This window comes from Protomyctophum parallelum (genome assembly GCF_964188405.1).
Source record: "Protomyctophum parallelum genome assembly, chromosome: 1".
NCBI classification, from domain to species: domain Eukaryota; kingdom Metazoa; phylum Chordata; class Actinopteri; order Myctophiformes; family Myctophidae; genus Protomyctophum; species Protomyctophum parallelum.
In genome coordinates this window covers 26,721,675-26,745,035 of record NC_139697.1, presented here as the reverse complement: position 1 = coordinate 26,745,035, position 23,361 = coordinate 26,721,675, and the positions used below count along the sequence as shown (strand labels likewise).

The 23,361-nt window shown below is 43.3% G+C and overlaps 2 protein-coding genes across 2 annotated transcripts; one reads left to right on the top strand and one right to left on the bottom strand.

Annotated features, from left to right (window-relative positions):
• Positions 1-1,502: 1,502 nt before the first annotated feature.
• On the bottom strand, positions 1,503-3,173 carry LOC310875686 (uncharacterized protein). The gene is made up of 2 exons (XM_083789004.1): positions 2,593-3,173; positions 1,503-1,909 (listed from the first exon to the last, which is right to left on the bottom strand). Exons 1-2 carry the CDS (start codon positions 2,902-2,904, stop codon positions 1,574-1,576), a joined length of 648 nt encoding a protein of 215 aa, XP_083645130.1. The 5' UTR covers positions 2,905-3,173; the 3' UTR covers positions 1,503-1,573.
• A 1,438-nt stretch (positions 3,174-4,611) lies between these two features.
• sh3bp5lb (SH3-binding domain protein 5-like, b) lies at positions 4,612-17,965 on the top strand. The gene is made up of 6 exons (XM_083768022.1): positions 4,612-5,181; positions 6,272-6,334; positions 7,795-7,923; positions 11,417-11,578; positions 13,733-13,906; positions 15,790-17,965. Exons 1-6 carry the CDS (start codon positions 4,855-4,857, stop codon positions 16,417-16,419), a joined length of 1,485 nt encoding a protein of 494 aa, XP_083624148.1. The 5' UTR covers positions 4,612-4,854; the 3' UTR covers positions 16,420-17,965.
• The last annotated feature ends 5,396 nt before the right edge of the window (positions 17,966-23,361 follow it).

The window sequence follows — 23,361 nt, the reverse complement described above, 5'->3', positions numbered from 1 at the left end:
AGGCAGACTGGGGTCGTCTGTCTTCTGAGGGAGAGAGGTCGCGTTGCAGGCGGCAGGGGTTTGGATCGTCTGTGGTAACCCCTGAGCCTTTCGTTGTAGTGCCTTGGTTTGCCTGGGATTGTCTGGGATGCTCAGGTAAGAGCAGCGGGGTTGGTCTGTGTAGCGATGTGGCCAAGACCCTCTCATCAGACATTCTTCTCTCCGGTTCCTTCTGGTACCTCTCCTCTCCCTCCATCCGGGTCCTGGATTCCTATCCAATCCTCTGGTCTCACTAGTCCTATACTTTCCCGGATTCCTTGGCTGGGCTTCATCTCTCTTCGTTGTGCAATGCATGGCTCAGTTACCATACAGTATGTCACTCTCATTGCAAGATGGAGACATTGAGATGTCTTGTGACACAAGGTCCTTTCAACATGCATTAGTTGTCAACATGTTGTGAGGCAAAGTCTCTTTGTAGTTCATTTTGGGAAAGGTCATTTTGTGTACGCATGCACTTCTCATGGCTTTAGATTTCACATAACACACAATCTACAACAATTACATTTATTGTACAGTGAATGTCATATTTCTAATCGATGATCAAGGAATTGTGAATGAATGATTTGAGTCAGTGGAACATTCAAACATTATGACATAGTAAATCCAAAGTCAGAGTGTGATCTGTGGTGATACTTAATCCAGCTGAATTGAATCAAGTCTTTATGGTACAAGTGTATCCCATGGGACTGAGTCTCTAAGTCTGTAGGGAAACAAGTCAATAGAATGTGTACTTCCTTGTATATGAACATGAAGGCCAGTGGTGCCTGCAGGAATTGGACAGTTCCCAGTAAGAGTGTGTACATTTGTGGACACAATTCTACCACCATGGTCAGGATTTGATCAGACTCAGTCAGTATACCATACTGACCATTCTTGAGGGTCAATAGGTCAGAAGACTCCTCTGCAGGCTATAACTGTCCGGCTCCTCTACTTACATGCACTGGGTGCATGTGATGTCAGTATGGGAGAGAGAGATCACTTCAACATGTTCATTAGATCATCTAATGCTGTATGTGCTATAGCTGGATGCGATAGCTTAATTGTGTCTTTATACTCCTCGTCTACTACACAAATAACGCTCTTCTGGGAAGATACGCCAGGCTGTCGCCCCCGCTGTTAAAACGTACCGTAATCCTCAAGCTGACTCATTTTGATTTAAGAGAAAATCTGTGAAAATATCCATACTGAAAAATGATCATTCAAGTTTAATACCTTCAGAATCTAGTTATAAGTTATAACCATTTGACCGTTTAAGTCATTCGCCTGCCGCATTCTCCCTTCCACCATTATCTTGTATGCCTTATCTTCCCTTGTTAGGAACTGGCAAGGAGCCAGATAATTTGAAATTAGTGCAATCAAATAATGTTTCTATCTGGATTGAAGTTATACATTTGCATTAAGAATGTGCTACTTTACAATTATCCGAAATAGAAAAGTACAAAAAAATGAAAAATAGCACAATACAAATATTTACAATAGTTTAAATAACTGTTATCTTGTTATCTTCATTTATGAGCCGGTATGGAAGGAAACGCTAATCCTGATGATAATCCTCAAACTCTGCCTGTGTAATCATTCTCATAATCTCTATTTTCACATTTGCTTTTTTATAAGGGGCTAAACGTTTAAGTGCAGGGACTAAACTCAGCACAAAATGTTCGTCCTCATCGAGAGACTTGTTTGCGATGGCTCTGAGCGCTTGTTCATCGTGGTCTAAAGGCAGTTGTTGGTAATCTAAGAATTCTTGTTCCACTTTTCTTTTCACACCCTTCCCTTTACTGGTGGGAGGGCCGAGTTGCCGGACAAGGGTTTCCACCGCCTGGGAAAGAGGTGTGGACGGTAGTTCAGCAGATGAGTCTCGCTCCTCCACCTAAAGTAAACACCATAAAACACAAACATACAAGAATACAGCTCATATTAACCATGTCGTACGGTATTGTTTAATCACGATATTAATATGAATGTGAATATGAATTAAGTTGCTTCTGCAATCAGTTTCCCTGACGCTAACAACAGTAAAATCCTGTTACATAAACTGAGATTGAATACAATAACAGACCCAAATGTCAATGCTGCTGTGGTGATGACTGCTTTTGTTTTTATTGTATTTATTTTATGGTATTTATATCCATAAACTTTGGATAACTTGGATTATCCATAATTTGGATAAACTTGGATGGGGGGGGGTAAACAATGCATTTATTGGATATGTCATGATTAAATGGATGAAATCTTCCCATAAATCGATTATGGGAAGAACACAGGTTTTTTTTTTTACCCTTTGAGTTTTATATTAGGCTACATTACATATAGAGTGGCTCTTAGGGGCCGCACCTTCCGGGGGTCCGTGTTTTGTTGTCTTATGAGGCAAAGCTCATAAAACACAGGATTACACACTATCATGGTTGGTAGATCCTCAAAAGTGTGAGTGTGTGTGTGCATTTGTTTTTTTGGGGGGGGGGGGGGGCTTAGGAGTCTTGTCAAGGTCTGTAACTGAATGTGACACTTGTACACACTGACTCAAAGAAAGAGTTAAATTAATAGCCAACCCACCATCTCTTTAACGTCCGTTAATTCTCCGTGCTTCACGTAGTTATTGAGCCAGGACAGTGATGTCAGTATCCACTTCCCCCTGCCTGCACGGTGGTCTCCATGGCGACCTTTCCTCTTGGCCTTCACGTAGCGGTCCCTCATGCTCTTCCACGTCTTGCGCACGTGCTTCTCGTCGCTCGCGAGCGTCTGCGCAATCTCCTTCCACGAGTTGTTGGCCATCTGGCCGTCCGTGTAGTCGCGCACGGACCTGTCGTACAGATGCCGGTACTTGCGCACCTCGTCGCAGACGCGCAATTCAAAGCTCGTCGTCATGCTTCTTGTTTGGTTATTTAATAGTTTGGTAAAATTGTTGCCGCGTCGTTTTGAAGGAGCGGGAGGAGGAAACTCCGCGAGAAGAACCAATGATGCACGGCAGACTTGTCTGTCTCGCGTCTCCTTCAGCTTCAATAAGGATTTAGGATCTTTATAAACTCCTTCTGGCCTATAAAGCGCTTCAAACAACGTTCGGGTGAATCGGTTTGACGTGATTTAAATTCATATTTTTGCCGTAAATAATGCAAGTTTCTCAAAGCATAACACGATAAACGACAAACGGCCATTCGGAGTTTACTTCATCACTTCCATGAATCCCATCATGCTCTGCGCAGCGTGCGCGGCCGCGCGAGTCGCCGCGCGCCGCCGCGCCCCGCCAGGCTAGGAGGCGATTACCCTTTTGTTAGGTAGCGTTTTCGGTCTAGAGAGAACCAGCGGATACGGAAGTGGACTTTGTCTGAACAAAATGTTGTTGGTAAATGACCGGATACCGTTTTTAGAGTAGGCGGGCTCTTAAACTAAGCACTGCTTAAAAGTTGTAATGGAAACCATGGCTTTGAAGCCTGGGCGGTGACGTGACGCGAGGTGACGTCCCGAAACCGCGGTTGTGCAGCGGCAAAGCGGCAAAGCACTGGCACGGCAGCCGCGCGCTGCGAACCGCCAACAGGAGTCTGACTGTCATCTCTCTAAACAATCTAAAGAATTTATATTATTTAAAACCAAAAGTAGAATATACCGTACAGAACTGTACGTAGAGCATAAAATCACATTAACAAAATAGCTAGATAATTTCATTGATTGATAAATTGATTAATTTATTAACAGATTGGACTCATTGGAGAATTACAGTACATTTCAAGCACAACTCAATACAAAGACTGTTAACTGAGTGGACGACCCTAAAGCATTACACTTGTTTACCTTGTTCAATTCATCAAAACATGTAGAGACTACGAATATACACTTCTATTTAGCCAAAGAACAGAACAGGAATTCATCATAAAGGAGGTAAAAACTATTAAAGGGAAAAGAAAACGAAAAGAAAGGTGAGGGGAGAAAAGGGGAGGTGGTGGGGGAGTCGGGGAGAGTCTCGTGATCCTTTGATATGCTTAAATCGCTTATTTCATTTGTTGCACATTATTTTAAACTTCATTCAAAATGTCATCCATAAAAACTTTGAAAATCGGAACGTACGTACTGTGCACTGCGCTGATTCAATCACAACAAACTTTTGGTGGTTTGTTTCCCAATAATTATTTTGTTTCTCACATAGGAGATACGAAACGAGTCGAGTCAGTCGACCATTAGCCATTAGCCAAATAGCCAATAGCCTCGGAAACCCAGACACTGCGCGATTGATTGACTGAAGTATTTATTAACGGTTTGCAGAATTAGAGACAGTACATTTCAAGCACAACTCAATACAAAAACACTGTTAACTGTGAGGATGACAGCATAAAGCATTACACTTGTTTACAAGAGGGTCATATACATACAAATATACACTGCCAAAAAACAGGAAATCATCATCATAAAGGAGGTAAAGGGAAAAGATTAAAGAAAACATATATGCAGTGAGGGGAAAAGGGGGTGGGTGGGGGTACAACGGTATCGCTCGCCAAAAAAGAACAGATGTACAAGCTATCAACGAGTCTGGACACGACGCGTGGTTCGCTTGTACATCTGTTTATTTTGGACGGGCGACAGCCAGCCACGCTGCACGATGGAGAGCTAGCTTCACAGCTAGCGCTCTAGCTAGCTGGCGTTTAGCAGCATGAATCTGATTCTCACACATCTCTGGAAGAACATGACACTTTGATCATGTCTATGTGTAATGTTGTAACGTGCCACGGTACATAGGGTGTGACCGTGAACACGACAATTATCGCTGGGGGAGGAAAAATAAACGGACGAAGAAAGAACAGATCCGACGTATTAGCTAGGCCGCAAATGGAGCCGCGGACCTCGCTTGAAATCCCGACCGGTTCTGGGGTCTCTGAGCCGGGGGGAGAGTTACGAGAAGAGACGCCGGGCGAGGAAGCGAATGATGATGGAGGTAGTAGTAGGATCGCTGCGAGCATTCTGAGGGGAGGAGACGCCGCGGTGTCAGGGGGAGTAGCAGGCAATAACAACAAGGACAACGCAGTGGTGATGATGAAGATGAAATCAGATTGTGAGGATGATGGAGACACGGACACCCTGAAAAAGGCTGAGGAGGAGGATGATGAAGAAGATGGGATTGGCAAATATGAAGAAGAATTGGACCCAAGGATTCAGGCACGTTTTATTAGGCAATGTTGTTAAACAGAATGAGTTCACACAAGACAACAACATGGGTTAATTTAAATAAATTAAATATAACCTGACGTATCTAGTCCACGACTTGTCTTTAACATGATTAATGTGGTGTTGTTGTTTACACCAAATCAGCTTGTAACTAGAAAAAGTGCCCTTCCGGGCACAGGTCTCCACCAGGTTATCCACAGATCCGTGCAGTTAGAGGTAAAAACACTTTTCGGCCAGTTATAGCGCCACCTTGAGGCTGAGTTGAAATTGTTCATGTGGCATTTCGTCCTCGGCCTAGTGGGAATGTGGGTGCACAATTTCACGGAAATCACGCGATGTGTTCATGATTTGCAGCATTTTGTTTGAAACTGAGCACTCCTGTGAACTTTGGAAGCCAATCTTAACCAATCAGGATGGAGTGTGATAAATCTGAAAGACCCGTTTCGTTGAATGGCTCTAGAGAGACTGTGTACCAATTTGCGTGATGTTTGGACAAAATCTGTAGGTGTACTGTGCAAAAACTTGTTTTGCACAAAGTGGCCTCCTGGTGGCGCTATAACAGGCCGTTCTGGAAAGTTTGGGGCAGAGGTTCATGGTTGGCATCCAGGGAGTGTGTGTGCAAAATATGGCATCGAAAAACTTGTTTTGCACAAAGCGGCCTCCTGGTGGCGCTATAACAGGCCGTTCTGGAAAGTTTGGGGCAGAGGTTCATGGTTGGCATCCAGGGAGTGTGTGTGCAAAATATGGCATCGACCGGGTTAACGGTGGCCGAGATTAGCTGTTCACGGACACACGGACACACGGACGGACGGACGGACGGACGGACGGACGGAGTGCAAAACATACTCTCCCCACATGCCTTCGGCCTGGTGGAGACAATAACTTACTGAGAGATGTTTGTACAGGCTCTACACTATACTGAGAATTGTGAGTGTGAATAATAATTATAAATACCAAATATGTTATTCTCTGAGCAGAGGCTTACAGCCACAAACCCCTCATCTGGTGCAAATAACCCCATGCCTTATTATATCATAGCTGAATAGCTGTAACGTTATTTCTATCCTTTGCCTGTTCTCAGGAGGAACTTGAGCACCTCAACCAGGCCAGTGATGAAATCAACAAACTGGAGCTACAACTGAATGTGAGGGAGCTGTGTTTTCAGATTTCTATATGCCAAGTATCTATACTGTAGCCTGTATATCTTTATATATAAAGAATATAGCACATATAAGATTAAGAAATAGTAGTTGTAGTGCAGAAAAGCTAACAAAGTGTCAGTCGGAATACATTGCTGGAACAAAACAATACATACATGCTTGTGAAAACACAGGCAGCAGCACATAAATAAATAACTAAGAATACAGGCCTAGAAATAGGGAAACAATGTGGGAAAACAGAAAAGCAAATTGAATAATACAAAATGACATAACCATACACAAACATCAATATGGGCTTACTTAGTATACTTTAAACTAATACTTAGTAAACTTTAATGTAAAAATGTCCCATACTGCCGTTCATAATACAAGAAGCTGGCGGGCCGCATAAACTTCGCCCCAGTGCCGCATTTGGCCCACGGGCCGCACTATGGACACAGCTGGTATACTACTTTAAAAATGAGACATTTATTTATAGCCCAGGGAGCCACAGGCCAAAAGTTTGAGAGGACCTGTGATGTCATGCCGTACCTTTTATTTGTGTTTTTTAGGGATGCTCCGATCAGGGTTTGTTTTGGGACCGATACCCATCACAGATTGTTTTTCTCGCCGATACTGATACTGATCTTGTGAAATGTTTAATATTTCCAAAATGATTATATGTCTACTCTAAACCCATGTCAAAACTGTTCCTGTGTGTGGGGAGGAAGGGGAGAATGTTTAGGCCTGTCACAAAAATGCAAAATTATATTATACTATATATCTGACATTTATACCACTTAAATGGTGTAAAAGATCATTTTCTCCAGATAGGGTAAATTGCCGATCACAGATAGGATAAATGCCGCTTGCCGGTCAGAGTGAATATGGGCGATCAACCGATCGCTGGCCGATTATGGGCGCATCTCTAGTGTTTTTTTCTATTAATTTGGTAATTAGGGTCCACAGAATGAGAGGCCTGCTCTGCCGGAAACACTGCGGAAAAAAGTTAAGGCCATTTTTGTATACCACACCATAGACATAAGGCAACAGTCTGTGAAAGATTTTACGTAAATTGCATGCTGCATTCTGGAGTAATATAAAAAAAAATTGTTTTACAAAAGTCAGCCTCCTGGTGGCGCTATAACAGGCCGTTCTGGAAGGTTTGGGGCCGAGGTTCATCGTTGGCATCCAGGGAGTGTGTGCAAAGTTTGGCATCGACTGGGTTAATGGTGCCGGAGATTAGCTGGTAACAGACGGACGGACACACACACAGACAGACTCACACACGGACGGAGTGCAAAACATACTCTCTCCCCATGCCTTCGGCCTGGTGGAGACAATAAATACATCACAGGTTAAACTATTCCTTGAGCTTTTAAAACCTATTGAAAAGGGAATGAAATGAGTTGTTATGCAGGCATGATTTGAGATGTTTTAGTTGTTTTTTTTATCTCCACCACAGGATGCCAGGTCAAGCTACAGGAGAATCCTCACAGAATCGGCCAGAAAGCTCAATGCACAGGGCTCTCAGCTCGGTAACTGCATTGAGAAAGCCAGGCCTTATTATGAAGCCCGCAGACTGGCTAAAGAGGTATGTGTAACTTGGCTAGTTGGCTGTGAAGCTAATGCAATAGCTGTAGTGAGTACACACCAGGGGGGCAGTCAGCCAGATATTTCGTGAAGCCTCATTTGAAATCGGTAGTTCATATAATGGCCTGTTGTGGCGCTGGACTGGACCCAAAAAGCCCCATAGCTCCATAGAGGCCCATGTATTTTGGCCCAACTTCACCTAGACTGTATTACCTTAATAAACATGGTCATGAATACTTTCTTCTTCCAGTCACTAGTTTAAAGTCTCATTTCTAATGTCATAATATTCTTTTTGGAAAATTATGGTCCCATTAATTAAAAAAATGACCATAAAGTCGCGTATGTTCTGAGGGGCGTGGCTACCGTTACAGTCTATGATCGGGATTCCCCACCCACTCGAGTCAAAATAAAAACCAACGGAGAAGAAGGGGGGAAGTCCCGCCTCGTTGTCTGGGCAGCCAATGACCAGCTGGTATACAAAACGGAGCCAGCCAATGGCCAGCTGGTACCAAAGATGGCGACTTACATCAGGAATTAGCATATTATTACAGGCTTCATTTTACGTTCATGTTAGACCCGGGGAACGCTTTGTCCATATTTTTTACAGTCTATGGTACACACCGAATCACTATCTCCACTACGACGGAAGGCTGGGAGGCAGAGATAAATGTTTATAGCCTACCCCTGTCTGTATGTCTGTCCGTCTGTCAGCACAGGCACACTTTAGCGTCACCAAGATGCCAAAAGCCGTGAGCGGCAGGCGTCTCTTCCTGGTTTTTAGACAGCTGGTGGATGGAAATGAAGCTCCAAGCGCTTCCGGGAATCTGTCCGACGTGGCATTCGATTAATTTCCATCCACTTCCAATCCGCCTGCCACGAGCAGCTTTTGGTTGGATAAGTATGGAATGTGATGTATGACGATAAGAGCTCCCCTCACTTCACGCAAGTGTGATTTTTGAGGGGCAATAGACCCTCCTATGTCCAGATTTTGGTGTGTGTGTAAAAACGGAGCAAAATAATGCCTTTCTCATGTGCAAGTACCTTCAGTAGGTAGGCTCACAATGTGCGCACACTGCTTGCAATCAAAACGTATCCGAATTCAACGCTGATGATGATGATATTGCCAAGGGACTAGCATTTGAGGTTCAAACATTAATTAATGATCTGGGCCAGATTATGCATATATTGCATAATAAGAATGTCTCAGTGCCTCTTGGGAGACCAGAGTGGTGAGGATAGAGAGGGAGGGAGAGAAAGGGGACGAGGGACAGAGAGAAAAAGTTAATACAGTAGCCTACACGTATTGTTGATAAATGATGTACGTTCAAATATCCCTCGTCATGTAAGAATGTTGTAAATCCAATAATCCATTGCTTACCACCTTTCTTTCTCTCTCTGTGTACATCGTCATCAATATTAATTCGGGACCCTGTGACAACAGACACACTGAACACTGCTCTCTGTCATGCTTTAATATGTGATGAAAAAATAACCTAATTTAAAAATGCACATTTGATTATTTAGCTGATATGTCAAGATATTACAATATGTCTCAGACATTACGCTACAGGAGGAAGACACAATTCAACGGCAACCAGACCAGAAAATAGTTTGTCTTCTCCAATTTGCTGAATATACCATTTAAATAACAATGTGCACAGACAAACCTATAGCTCTTTAAGGTTCCAAATTATGTTATGCCAAAGATTCTCGCATGACTAATTCATTTTCAGACAATAAATCCTGCGTACACACAGGGCTCTATGTCTGGGTTGTTTACAAGGTAATGTGGCAGCTGGCTTACAAAATGACATGGTATTGAAGTGTATATTTTAGATTATTTACTGTCCATTTAGTCATTTTCTTACTAAGTATCCATAACTGTCTTGGAGATTATCAAGATGTTGAAGCATGTGCTCTAATAATTAGTTATGATTGCACACGTAAAACATTAACCATTGAAGAAAGCATGCACAAGTGCCACTCATGTTTAATCAGCATTGTGAAGGGTAATTTCAAACTGTAATTGAACTAATGGAAATCATTAGGACAAAGAGCAAGGGTCTAATAGAAAACAATTAAGCAAATAATGGATTATAAATTTGTCCTGGTTATCACTAGTGTTATGAAAACGCAGACTCGAAAATGAGATAGTCAAATCAGTCTAAATCTGCAGGGGTTTGCATCATTGCCCATGTAGAACGCAATCTTCACGGGTAATTATTCAGTGCACAATTGACAGCAGCAGGGGTGGACTGGCCACAGGACGTACCGGTCATATTACCGCTGGGCCGCGACCGTAGGGGGCCGCTCAAGTTATGATATGCTTTTTGTTTTGACAGGCAGGCAGGCAAAGTGAGTGACAAATAAACCCTCTTCTATCTTGAATCCTTTTGCCATCATCATTCTTGTGAGAGAAACAAAGGGTTGTGTAGTTGTATGTTGGTTTGTATAATTTATGTTGTTCTGTAAAAGTGGTGGTATTTGGGCTTGTTTGTTTGTGTGTGCCTTGACGGAGCGGGCCGGTAGAATTTCTGCTATCTGCGCGCTGGTTGTGGTGGGCTGGTCTGGTTATTAGTAGGCTGTTTATTCCTCCTAAGCCAGGGAATTGGTCATCAAACACTGTCTCCGTCATTAACAGGAGCCAAAACTAAAATGTATCAAGTCACAGTGTCCTCAATGTGAATCCTATAACCTCAACAATTGGATGTTTAATGTCACACGGTGACTGTTTCACCGTGTGACATTAAACATCCAATTCTAGCAGGCAGGAATGTGGGGTATTGTGTGGCTCTGTCTGGACTGGGCCCAGCCTCTCACTGCAACAGAGAACACAAGCACATTAGCTTCCTTATATACACAGCAGCTGTCCTTCATTTAATTGACCAGAAATTATATGTAATTGGCCGCCGACCCCCTTCTGAAAATATGTTGTTCCAGGGACCCCCAGAAGCAAAGATTTGAGTTAAAACGCGCCACATTGTCTACAAGCTACAAGCTGAAGCTACATCTACAAGCTATTAGCTTGTAGATCTGTTTTTCAATAGCTAAAGTAGAACCGAATGCTTAAAACACCCGCCCGAAATGGGTTAATCTGTGGCAGTCATCAATTCTTAAGCATCAACCTTAAACTTGGGACATTCTGTGTGTCCAGCCCTGTTACTGCTACTGCACAGTGGATGACTCTGTCCTCTGACTCTGAGTCACCTTGTCTTCATTTAACTGCCTCCTCCCAAACAAACCTAGACACATCTGCCCCCAGGCGCTGACATTATACGCTGTCTTGCATGACTGGAATACAATCTGCTTTTTATGTGTTATGAATTGTTTATCCTGCTGCATGATGCGTGGCATGCGTCCAAAACCTGTGTAGTTTGTTTGTTTTTTCTTGTTTCTCTGGGCTTACTCCGCTGACTCCTGGTCTTGTCTCATGATTCGTTGTGATGTATTTAAAGTGAGCTGTCATTGCCTTTGGGCTCCTCTTCTTCCTATAGGCTCAACAGGAGACTCAGAAAGCAGCTTTAAGGTTTGAGAGGGCCGTCTCCATGCACACCGCCGCCAGAGAGATGGTGTACGTGGCAGAGCAGGGGCTCCTGGCAGACAGAAACACCCTGGACCCCACCTGGCAGGAGATGCTCAACCATGCCACTTCTAAGGTAGATACCACAAATAAAAGCAAAGGGAATCAGACTGAAAGCTTTTGGGCCAGACCGGTCTGCGGAAGGCACATAATGTGAATTCATGCCACCTAAATGTAGTCATTCACATTATGGCTCATTTTCCTTCTAAATAATGCATTTAGCCCCCTCGGCTATGTAGTGCATTTTCTCTCTGGAGAGAGTAGCTGAAGTAAATTCATAACCTTACAAGATTAAGCTATTTGTTTTCAGTGTTTAACATTGTTGAAAGGAATCGCATTCGCCAACCAGTTTGTATTGAAGATAAGACGCCAGTAAACTGTCAAATCCTTGGTGTTCGTTTAGCTATAAGTGTGTAAAAAGTGACCCATCATTATTGGATGTTCTCTAAAACATCTAAAACTCTCTAAAATATCCTACAGCTAGATCTAGACCCAGAGCCCCTACCTAATAGCTCTTCTTGACACTGCCGGAGGAGAAGACCTCCCTTTGACATGCCCATGAGTGTCTCACGGTTGATTTAGCATCGCTAGGCGTGCTGTTCAAATGGAAGGATGCTGCCCCACCCGTGCTCAGTCAGTGGCTTCGTGATATAATGTCCTCCTGTCTCAAACTGGAGATGTTGAGGTTCTCAATTGCCGGCTCTGAGAAAAAATGCTATAACACCAGTGTTGTTTTTGGCAGCACATTTTGATTTGTTTTAGTCATAGTTAGGCCTGTAACGATTCACTCAACTCACGATACGATTCCTTTTTATTTTATATAATTTATCTCCCCCCCCCGAGCTTTTTTCAATTTTGTTTTATTTAACTACATTGCAAAATAAGTAGCATTACTTCTGACAGTGCAGAAACATAATTGCCTTCCTTGATGTATTAATGAGCATCAACGACCATCATCACCTGGGCACAGACACACACCTTGATGTATTAAATAGCCGATCTACAAGCTGCGACGCGTTGTGAGCTTGTAGATCTGCTATTTTCAGCATGTAACAAAGTGTAAAATGACTTATACTGGATCTCTTGTCCACCAGTCCCTTCCTAACATTTTAGTCTAGTTTTTATTAGTTGACGAAATTGTCAGTATATTTAGTCTTGGTTTTTGTTTAGTTTCCATTCAGTTTTCATCAGTAGAAAAAGGTAGTCGACGAACATTGTTCGTATTGGTATTAGTCGACGAAATCAACACGTATAAGTCCATTTATGACATTCTACCACAACACACAAACTGCATCGTGTGCCGTGCCCATGCTTTGACCAACACCAAACAATTCTAAGAATCTGTATTTTCTCTTCTATGATAATTCTTCATGCTTTTTTCTCCCCCCCTTTATTTTTTATTTATTTTTTATTTTGAGACTGTGCTGGGGATTGAGGATCTTTGTTTCATTTTTAGATTTCTTCTGTGTCACCAACACGTAAGAGCGGTCTGACCTAATGTTTCTTATTGCACTACTGAAGGCTATATACTCTTACTTGATTCTCATAACCTGTGACTTAATGGCATTCATGCCCTTTTCCCCTGGGCTTCTGTTAAAAAAAAACTTGAATAAAAAGATTTGGCCTGTAGTATTGTGGTTTTAAGATGGATGGCAATGGGTATAGGACGGTGCATAATGCATATGGAAATCAGCTCCAGATATCTGACATATAATGGCATATTATAATGCTGCAAAGGAGTTGGTAATTGTGCAGTAGTGTGTATTAATATACTGGGGCCAGATGACTCCACAAGCACAGTAGAACTTATCCATTCATCCATCCACCTTCAACCGCTTATCCGTAGTCGAGTCGCGGGGGAAACAGCTCCACCAGAGAGCTCCAGACATTCCTCTCCAGAGCAACATTAGTGACTTCCTCCTGGGGGATCCAGAGGCGTTCCAAGGCCAGTGAGTCGATGTAATCCATCCATCTGCGCCTTGGTCTGCCCCGAGGTCTCCTCCCAGTGGGACGTGCATCGAGGACCTCCCTAGGGAGACCCTCGAGAGGCATCCTAATTCCTAACCAGATGCCCGAACCACCTAAGCTGGCTCCTTTCCAGGCGAAGGAGCAGCGTCTCTACTCCGAGTCTCCCTCGCGTGACTGAACTTATGAATATACCATTTTCGTGTGTGTGTGTCTGTGTCCGTGTGTGTGTGTCCGTGTGTGTGTGTGTGTGTGTGTGCGGTAGGTGAACGAGGCCGAGGAGGAACGCCTGCGTAGCGAGCGAGAGCACCAGCGTGTCACTCAGCTGTGTCAGGATGCAGAAGCTCGAGTGCAGACGCTCCAGAAATCCCTCAAGAAGGTCATCCTCAAATCCAAACCGTACTTTGAGCTCAAGTCACAGTTCAACCACATACTGGAGGTGGGTACCAGGCACAGTTCAACCACATACTGGAGGTGGGTACCAGGCACAGATGTTCAGTCAAGAAATTCTTAAAGAACATGGCTTGTTCAGCAATTTTACAGTTGAAATTAGTTAAAAGATTTTTTTTAACAGTACAGAAGGTTGTGGGCTCCTTCCAGTCACATTTTCACATTTTGACGATTTAAAAGAAATAGCAGATCTACAAGCTCTTGTAGATCTGCTATTCTTCAATAGCTAAAGTATTATGACATAATGCTTAAAACACCAAAAGGGGTTCCCGTCCAGAATGGGTTAAAAGCTCTCTGGATATATTATTTCCTTTTTATTATTAGTTTTCATAAAAGGTTTATCTATACCCTTTAAGTAGGCCAGTAGAATGATCTCAGTTCCCACCATTATGTCTGTCCTGACTTTCAGCTTCTCCCTTCAGGCAGACTTTATACGGTTATAGAAATGTGTTTTTATAATAGGCCTTCTTATTTCCCAGTCCATCCAATGACTCAATACTGTAGCAGAGATTATGATATGGTGCATTTTGCATCCCAAAACGCAGTTTATAGTTAACACTCCGATTGCCCGGGGTTATTTAATCCAGCGCCCATCATATAGCAGCGGAGCACTTTTACCGACGGACCGGATGTTATCCCGGCTCCTCAGCTCCTAGGCTGTGGAGCGATGCGATCGGTTGTGATATCAATAATCTTTGTCTTTTGGATAAAACTTCGTCCTGGGCGATTGGGGTGTTAAGGGTTAAGCGTTAAGGTGTTAATAAAACAACGACCTCTGCATCCACAGGATGCACTACTGTACTACTGTACTGTTTTTTTATTCTAGTTTATTTTGCTCGCTTTAGTTATAATAATCATTTCTTCTTCTGTTTTCTACGTGAATATAACGACATTATAACCATATAAAATGAAATGGGAGTTAAATGTTTGTTGTTGTAAAAATGGCAAAATATGACTCCTAACGTCGTTGAAGTGGGACTCATAAAATGTCCCTGGGACTCATCTAAAAGACCATCCCTGCATGGAAATGAAGCTCCACCCACGCGACAGAATGCCGCTGGGGCAAGCTTTTCCGGAGCTTCATTTCCATCCACCAGCTGTCTAAAAACCCGGAAGAGACGCCGGCAGACAGCTTCTTTTGTCCGCGCACGGAGTCTTACAGTAGGTGTGCTTACACTGTCTGTGGTAGCCCTGTGACAGGACGTTGCATCAGAGAGATATCCAGCCAGAGCAAAAAGTTTAGTAAGTCTCTCTTTAAGTGCTTTGAAGTGTTGCTGTAATTTGACCCTTGTAGTACGAATATTTGTCATACCCGATAGCCATGAAAACCATCTGGTTTTGTCGCTTTCTGTCATTCAGTATTCAGTATCTTTTGTCATTGCATTTGTTGTTGGTATGGATGGAAGTCAGTTTCTGCCACCGAAAGCAATCAAAAAGGACTGAACAAATTGTTTCCCCATGAAACGTCAGGTTGTTTCCTCACAAATGTGTGACGGTTCTGAAATAAAGTTACAATTCCATGAAGAAAAATAATCTGCATACATTTGCGAGGAAAAAAAAACCCACTCACAGTTCTAATACTTTTATTCATTGGTGGAAATGGGGAAAAATGTGTCATATTCAATAACTCAATGTTTCATTGATTTCAACCATATATTTTTCATTAATAAGAACATTTATCCTTTATACTTTAAAATGACATGTTTAGAAGAAAATATTCTATTGAAGGTAGAAACAGCTTTTGAATATAAGTTTTTGACACATTGTAATTTCATTCCCATTTTCTAACTGTCACGGAACCTATAATTTACTCATTGCAATATAAGACGTGCCAAAAGTTTCTAAGAACAGCCCATAATTATGTGTTCACAGGAACACAAGGCCAAAGTGGTACAGCTGGAAGAGAGAGTGGCCAAAGTCAAAACACGATATTCCATCGCCCTGCGCAACCTGGAGCAGATCAGCGAACAGATCCACGCACAGAGGGGGCGTGTCAGAGCCAGCAGGGCAAGGCCCGTCGCCTGTGGGGGGCGAAGCTCCCCAGTAGGGGCGGAGTCCGAGGTCAAAGCTACGGTCGCAATTCACATCGTCGCCGCCTGTGGAGGCGGAGTTCTGGAAGACGGAGAGAAGACCAGGCAGACGAGGCAGTGGGTGGAGAAACACAGGGAGTCTGGCTGGGGCCAGAGGGAGAGGCTGGCGGTGGAGCAGGCCGGGTCGGATTCCATGTCGGTCATTAGCCTGCAGACCATCGCCTCCGACCTGGAGAAGTGCGACTCCGTGGAGCACCTGGTGGAACTGAGCGACGTGGTGAGTCTGGTGGACGAGGAGAGGGTGCTCCTCCGAGTCGAAGACGGGAATAGAGACAGGAAGATGAGGCATCTGGAGAGAGTGACGGTGGTCAACGACCCGTTGCAGGACGGGGCGGACGAAGAGAAGGGAGCAGCAGGTCGAGAGACACAGGATGGCTTCGCCAAGCAGCACCACAGAAGTGTTAGCTTGTGAGCTGTGATACTGACGAGGACACGATGAATTATGAATGACGACATGAGAAATCTGCAGGGGGGGGCTTCAGGAAGAAAGAGACACACACTGGAGGGGAACGAGGAAGACCTGGAGACATGGGAGGTTGCAGGTGAACCGGAAAATCCTTTTCTTAAAAAAAAAAAACTGGCTCTGACTGAGACTCTGCTGCAGTTGCGGGAACAGCCAGAAAAGATGTGTTGGCAGATGCTGTGCACCAGGCGCACACAGGATCGCTGTGAGAGCAATAAAGACTGGAGAGAAAGGGAGAGAGGGGTGGAGGTTTCTAGAGCTCACAGATCTACCCTGGGACTTCCCACCACCACCACCCCTCCTCTGAACCTGTCTGTGTTTCACCATTGAGGAGATATTGAGTCAGTTCTCATGTCCCTCATGCTGAGAAGAACAAGAGGTATCTAATGTCTAATCACTGTACCGTAGAAACGGGCAAAATACTGACATAGTGTGCAAAGACTAAACATTTCTTTCAGCAGTGTTAAGTGTGTATGCGTGCTTGAGTAAAAAATCAAGGCATAGCTTGTTTTCATTGATGCATCTTTACTTTGATATCCACCATTTTGGTTGTGTGTATTCCTATTGACATGCCAGGATTTGGAGTCGGGACAGATGTGATTTTTTTTACCACTCAAAAAAACCCCCAAGATGCTCAATGGTGAAGCGGCACTATGCAGAAAGAACAATCCAAATGGCATTGTCTCCACATTGACATGTGGGTGTGGGCTAGTTTTGGTGTTTAGTTGTTTGTCTCCTTTGGCCGAACGGAAATAGCCATCTTTATAAATACTTAACCTATAATAAAAAAGAATAGTATTGGTGTAACTAAGAGATTCACTGAAAAATTTAAATTATTCTATAATTGTAATACAACTTAAACACTCTTGATGAGTTTCACGTCAGCAGGCGTTTAGTGGATGTGCTGAGTGAGTGCTGTCTCTTCATGCTGTGTTTGCGTATGGTTGGAGGTGGTTCGGTAGCGTCTGAACTGTGATTCGTCTTTTTTTTTTGATATTTTTTTGGCTTCTGCCTTCATTGATAGTATAGTAGACTGACTGTAAATGGGGAGTGACACGCAGGAACGGTCATTGGGATTCGAACCTGCAACACGCTTTCAGGCAGCCTAGGCACCCGGACTGCTTGTCCATCGATCCGGGTGATTTGTCTACTTTTGAAGGCGCACACCCCTTTTATGGTCTACGTTTGAGGGGACACACCCCTTTTTAGGTCTACTTTTGAGGGGACACCCCGTTTTGGGTCTACTTTTGAGGGGGGACACCCCGTTTTTGGTCTACTTTTGAGGGGACACACCCCGTTTTTCGTCTACTTTTGAGGGGGGACACCCTGTTTTTGGTCTGCTTTTGAGGGGACACACCCCTTTTTTGGTCTACTTTTGAGGGGGGACACCCTGTTTTTGGTCTACTTTTGAGGGGACACCCCGTTGGTCATTTTTTTTAGGGGACACACCCTGTTATCGTTATGTAACAACTTCAAACTGAAGTCACTTTTTTGGGCGGGGGTGGGGCAGTTTTTTGGGCGGGGGTGGGGCAGTTTTATGTAACATACTTTAAACACTTTTTTTGATAGAGACATGAATCACGGAGGAGAGTATAGGAGAGAGACATGCAGCTAATGGTCAGGCCGGACAGGAATCGAACCAGAGACTCACTGTAAGGCATTTGAATAAATAAAGGTTTGCATGAATGAATGGACCCATGTGGTACCGTGGTACGCACCCTAACCACTGGCCAATGGCCATCGGGTAAGCCCACATTACAAGCTAAATTGATTCAGTTTAAAAAAAACATGCATGAATCAAAAGTGTCCTGAATTTCGCATTGTATTCCCACACATTGCTGCTGGCGTGGTGGTGGGAAAAAACACCTTTTAGCACAGTATTCCCAAATGGATGTTATGGCCATGTGGCTTTGATCCACTTATACTTATGAGATCTGACTTCATGAGAACACACTTTGTAGAAGATTATTTCCCTGCAATGCAGTTTTACTTATTGCACCAGTCTTGGAAGAATCCCTTTGTTGAAACACTTGAGTCATTTGAGATCGTTGTATCCTCAAAGCATCCGTTTGGTCTTTTAGGAGCTGCCATTATCCGTAAGGAATTGAATTGTATACACGTTTGCTTGGCTGGAGATGTTGCTTTTGAATCATATTCTCTTGCCCAGCTAAGCTTAAACAGAAGCTATTTGCACATTGCTTGGCTTTTGCATCAGAGATGCACTGGTGTAGTATAATATAGAGCATTTGCATGAAATATCCATTTGCTGTTGAAAGGGATTTTCAGCGCTTCAGCTCTCAAAAATCTGTACCCCACATTTCACTTAGCTGTATAGAAGTAGATAAATACTCAGTTGTTTTAAAGTGCCTTTGGCTCAGCAATCCTAAAGATTTGAAATGGACTTAATAATGTGCACTTACTATTTATTTTCATAAATCCTGAGTGAGGTGCATTTTTATTATTTTAGTACTTTAGTAAATACTTTACCTCTTTTCACAAACGGTACATTTTCTTCAGATAAGAACAAGTCATCTACTAGTTGTTTTTTACTAAAGGGTTATGGCAGATATTTCGCACTGTTATAATTTATCCATTGGTGTTACACATACAGTATTTTGTTTTGTAATGACATGTCCTTTGAATTCATGTTACTGGGTTGCACATGGTGTACTTGTTTTAACCTTACTGTATATTTGTTTAGTTTCTTTAATTATGAGCCAACTTTACCCGTTGTACAGACCTGACTCGTTCCTGTGTATGTATATGATGAATGTATCTTTGAAAAGTAGTAGGTAGGTGTATGATGATGCTAAGCATAATATATTTAACTTATTAATGTTTACAATTTTATTTTATGGAATATAAATTGTGTTGGAACCATTAAAAATGCATTTAACACAATACATGGTGTGGTACTGGAGAGCTCATCTCAACAGGTGTAATTTAATTCCATGCAATTATCCATATGTCCAGGCAGTCTGTGAGCATATGTATACCTTTGATAATATAAACACACGAAGCAACAGCCGCACAGCAAAACTTCAACGCTGTGTGTATATAATGAATTTCAATGAGATCATCGGGTAACAGAAAAGATGAATATATCATGTAAGAGGGAGGACATGTAATTTGCTCTCAGTGGAACAAACGGCAAGCAGCAGAAATAAACGCCTGAGCATGATCAGCATACCTTGCACCCGAGGCGCATGATCAGAGATGGAGAGATTATTGTCTGCATGACGATTATCACCCATGTCTGCACTTCAATTATTCAGCAGGGGTATAAATATATCACAGATCGCACTTGGGAACACGAGAAAAAGACAAGTGGAAAAGGAGTGAGAAGAAGAAGAAGTGATAATTGATTTAGCTGGTGGGAGGTGAGAAAAGGGGGAGAGCAGGCGCAAATCGAGGCGAGAAGATTGGCCACAGACTATAATTTTGGGGGCCAGAGTGAGTAAGTGAAGGTGACACATGACAGGAGGGCGCCAGCAATCACAGAGTAGGGCCTCCTATGAAAAGGCAGCCGGAGAAAAGGTGATGACAGCTTTAGGAAGATGGAGAGCTGCTACTGTAGGATGCCCTTTGTCCAGCCTTGGTTTGTCAGCCATTTGCTACACTGTAGAATCCACTCGGAGTGAACAAAAAGACATATTACATGTATATACCATACTGTAAAGGTTCTATTTTTACACTCAGTTAAATTTTCACCACGGATTTTAGTGTGTGCACTGTGCAAGGTGGAAAAGCAACACTTATGTGTGATAATGGAACTTGTCAATTTGTAACACTGCATGAAATGTGCAAAATATCACCTCCACCTGAACAAGATTGAAACTTTGGTGATGGTGAAAAAGTATTCACAGACAAGTGTGTTTTCTAGCAGTTGTAGTTGTCCATGGCGTCTTTGTATAGCCTTGGAGAATGATATTTGGGGAGATGCACACAGACATTGTTCTCGTATCAGTTACTTCCTACTATAAATATGTCACGTACATCTCTGTGTGTGTGTGTGGGTGTGTGTGTGTGTGTGTGTGTGTGTGTGTGTGGTTGTAATGCACGTAACTCAAGAACCGTTTGCCCCACCGACTTCAAATTCGACAAACGCGTTCCACACCCCTGCAGGGAGTGCACTAGTGCCCGGTATCGAATCGGTCGGACCCACGGTTGTACAGAACTACCACAAAAGGCTCTGGTCAGGCTCTGCCAGTGGGCCTAATGAGGCCAAGTCCCCTCACCTGTGCAATTTCCAGCCTCTGCCTCAGCCAATTGATTGCCATGGCAACCCCACACCTGACAATTGATTACTTAACCAGTCAGATACAGAGATATCCATGTGGGACATAGACAGACAGTTAAAACGGGTGCCATGACAAGTTGACAATCTGTGATTCAAGTGATTCAGGGTCTTGTGGGACAGGCAATGTGGCAGGCAGGCAGGCAAGCTTACATATCCTCTCCTCACACGCATGGTAAAGCCAGAGATGTGCGGAAGACGGCAGCTGTGATGTGGTGCGATGTCTGGAGACATGAAAACCCACAGGTCTTCTGGTTCACCATGGGAATCTGCATCATTCACAGACTGCCTTTGGCAAGCTGAAACTGGAATGGATCGTCTCCCACTGCATTCAGAGTGGGGCTATAAGAGCCCTTCAGACAAAGAAACACCACAGATGTTTTGGCAGTGGTAGCCTATATACACTGCAGAAATGTGACGGTTTTGGTGGAAGAGATGTGACAGGTGACAGTGATAGAAGTGCTTTATTCATGACTGAATTCCAAGTGTTAATTTGCAGGGGAGTGGCAGGTACTACTACTCTGTCAGGATCTGTTCCCATCAAACACCGCCGGGTGACTACATCGCTTTTTATGAGTGATCCCACATTAATGATGCAAGTGTCTAAATAAGGTGACAACAATTTGTGTCTAAATAAGGTGACAAACACCCGTCATCAAACACTGGTGATTCTGTAAGATCATCACTTTAATAATGTGTTACTGCGGACTGCCAAGTGGAAAAGGTTTCACACACACATGCCATGCATGTACTGTATTCAGTATTCATGAATGATGCATGAGAGAAATGAAAATGAGTGTGGGAAAACAGCATTTCTTTTAAGGCTGAACTGGAGCCGTGAATGAACACCTTAGTTTTCTCACCTGGATCATATTTCACAGACACACACACACACACACACACACGCACACACGCACGCACGCACGCACGCACGCATGTATGTACATGTATGCATGTTTATGCATGATGCAAGAGAAATGAAAACCAGTGGTTGAAAGTCCTTTCTCATGTACATGACTCATCCCTCTCTGCCTGTGTTACCAGTAGGTGTTGCCTAGTGCTTTCGCCTATGTCTACTGCAGAGATACCAACAAAATAAAAATAAGGTATAAGGTACATCATCCGAGCACAGCAGTGACAATGTGGAATCCTGCAGTGCTGGGCCATGTTCTGCTTTATAATAGCGCCACAGGAGCTACAACATGCTAGCCTGCATGGCACCAGAATAACTTTATTATACTCGCACAATGGCTGCATTTATCAAACTGACAACTGCACAAGACTATAGGGGTTGAGACAGGGGTAGTTGATTGGTCAGTCGCTGTTAGCCATCAGCCAGGCTGGGAGGAGGTCTGCACTATTTATCTGGGATGTGAGAGCTCCATCTGTGTTTTCATCAACCAATGAGCGCTCTAATTTTCCCCACTCTACCGGCACCGTCCTCCCATAGGGTACTTGTTTTTCCTTGAGTGAGATGCACAAGGGATATATTATATCTATAATACACACACACACAAACCTTGGAGAAATGTTTCACTCTTTATTTAATGTGCTCCTTTCCCCCGCCACTGTTTTTGAGGGGCGCTAGCCCCTCCTACAGATTTTGTCCCCTCACCTCTCATATTTGGCATTGACAATGAAAGGAGAAATTATAGGTCATAATATGTGCCTCAAATATGACGTAAAGTTGTGGCAACACAAAAACATTAAATTCCCATTTACAATGAATGGAGAATTTATGTGTCTGAGCAAATCGACATGCTACGTCATGATGATGTACGATGATAAGAGCGCCCCTCAGTTCACACGGGTGTGATTACTATTGTATTTGTTTCCTTTTTATTTTGTGTGTTTTAATCTTGATTGTGTAATATGTGATGCTTTGCGCAATGTGCTTATATTTAGTTTTTTTCTCATGTTGTACAGCCGGCCATTGGCTGTTTTTAAATTTCCTTTGCTTTATATAAATAAAATTGACTTGACAAGGGGGTCGCCTCACAGCTAGAAGGTCCTGGGTTTGATTCCCGCTGGGGACGCTGTGGGTGCTGGGGGCGTGCTCACTCCTTTGCGTTTGCATGTTCTCCCTGTGTCCCCTAGGGTAGGCATACCCTCACAAAAAACTGCCTTCCCCTGGCCAGCCGGGGCACCTGATAGAGGGGAAAGGAACTGGTCGGAATAACGTGTTCCTTCCACGCGCTACGTCCGGCTGGGGATACTCCCCCCTTTCAGGTGAAAGAAGCAGCTTGGACTCCTCATGCATAGAAGGAAGCATGAGGTCAGCCCACTGCCCTTCCAGGATTAGATAATTGACACTGGGTGAAAAACATGGGTTGCAAAATTGTGGGATTAAATTTTCTTTTAACTTGACTTGCAAGTTGCAACAAATCAGAACTACAGTGTTTATCTTGCTGTCACTTCCATATAATTAGTTGTATATGTTGGCAGAATGTAACTTGAATTTTGCAAATAATTAATTAATAATCTGTTTTCCACTACTGTGTTTTCCACAACATTTTTGCTTGAATTTAATGTGGACTACTGGACCCTTTGATGGTGAACTATGCTCTTTGGGGTGGTGGTGGAGGGGGCTGCCT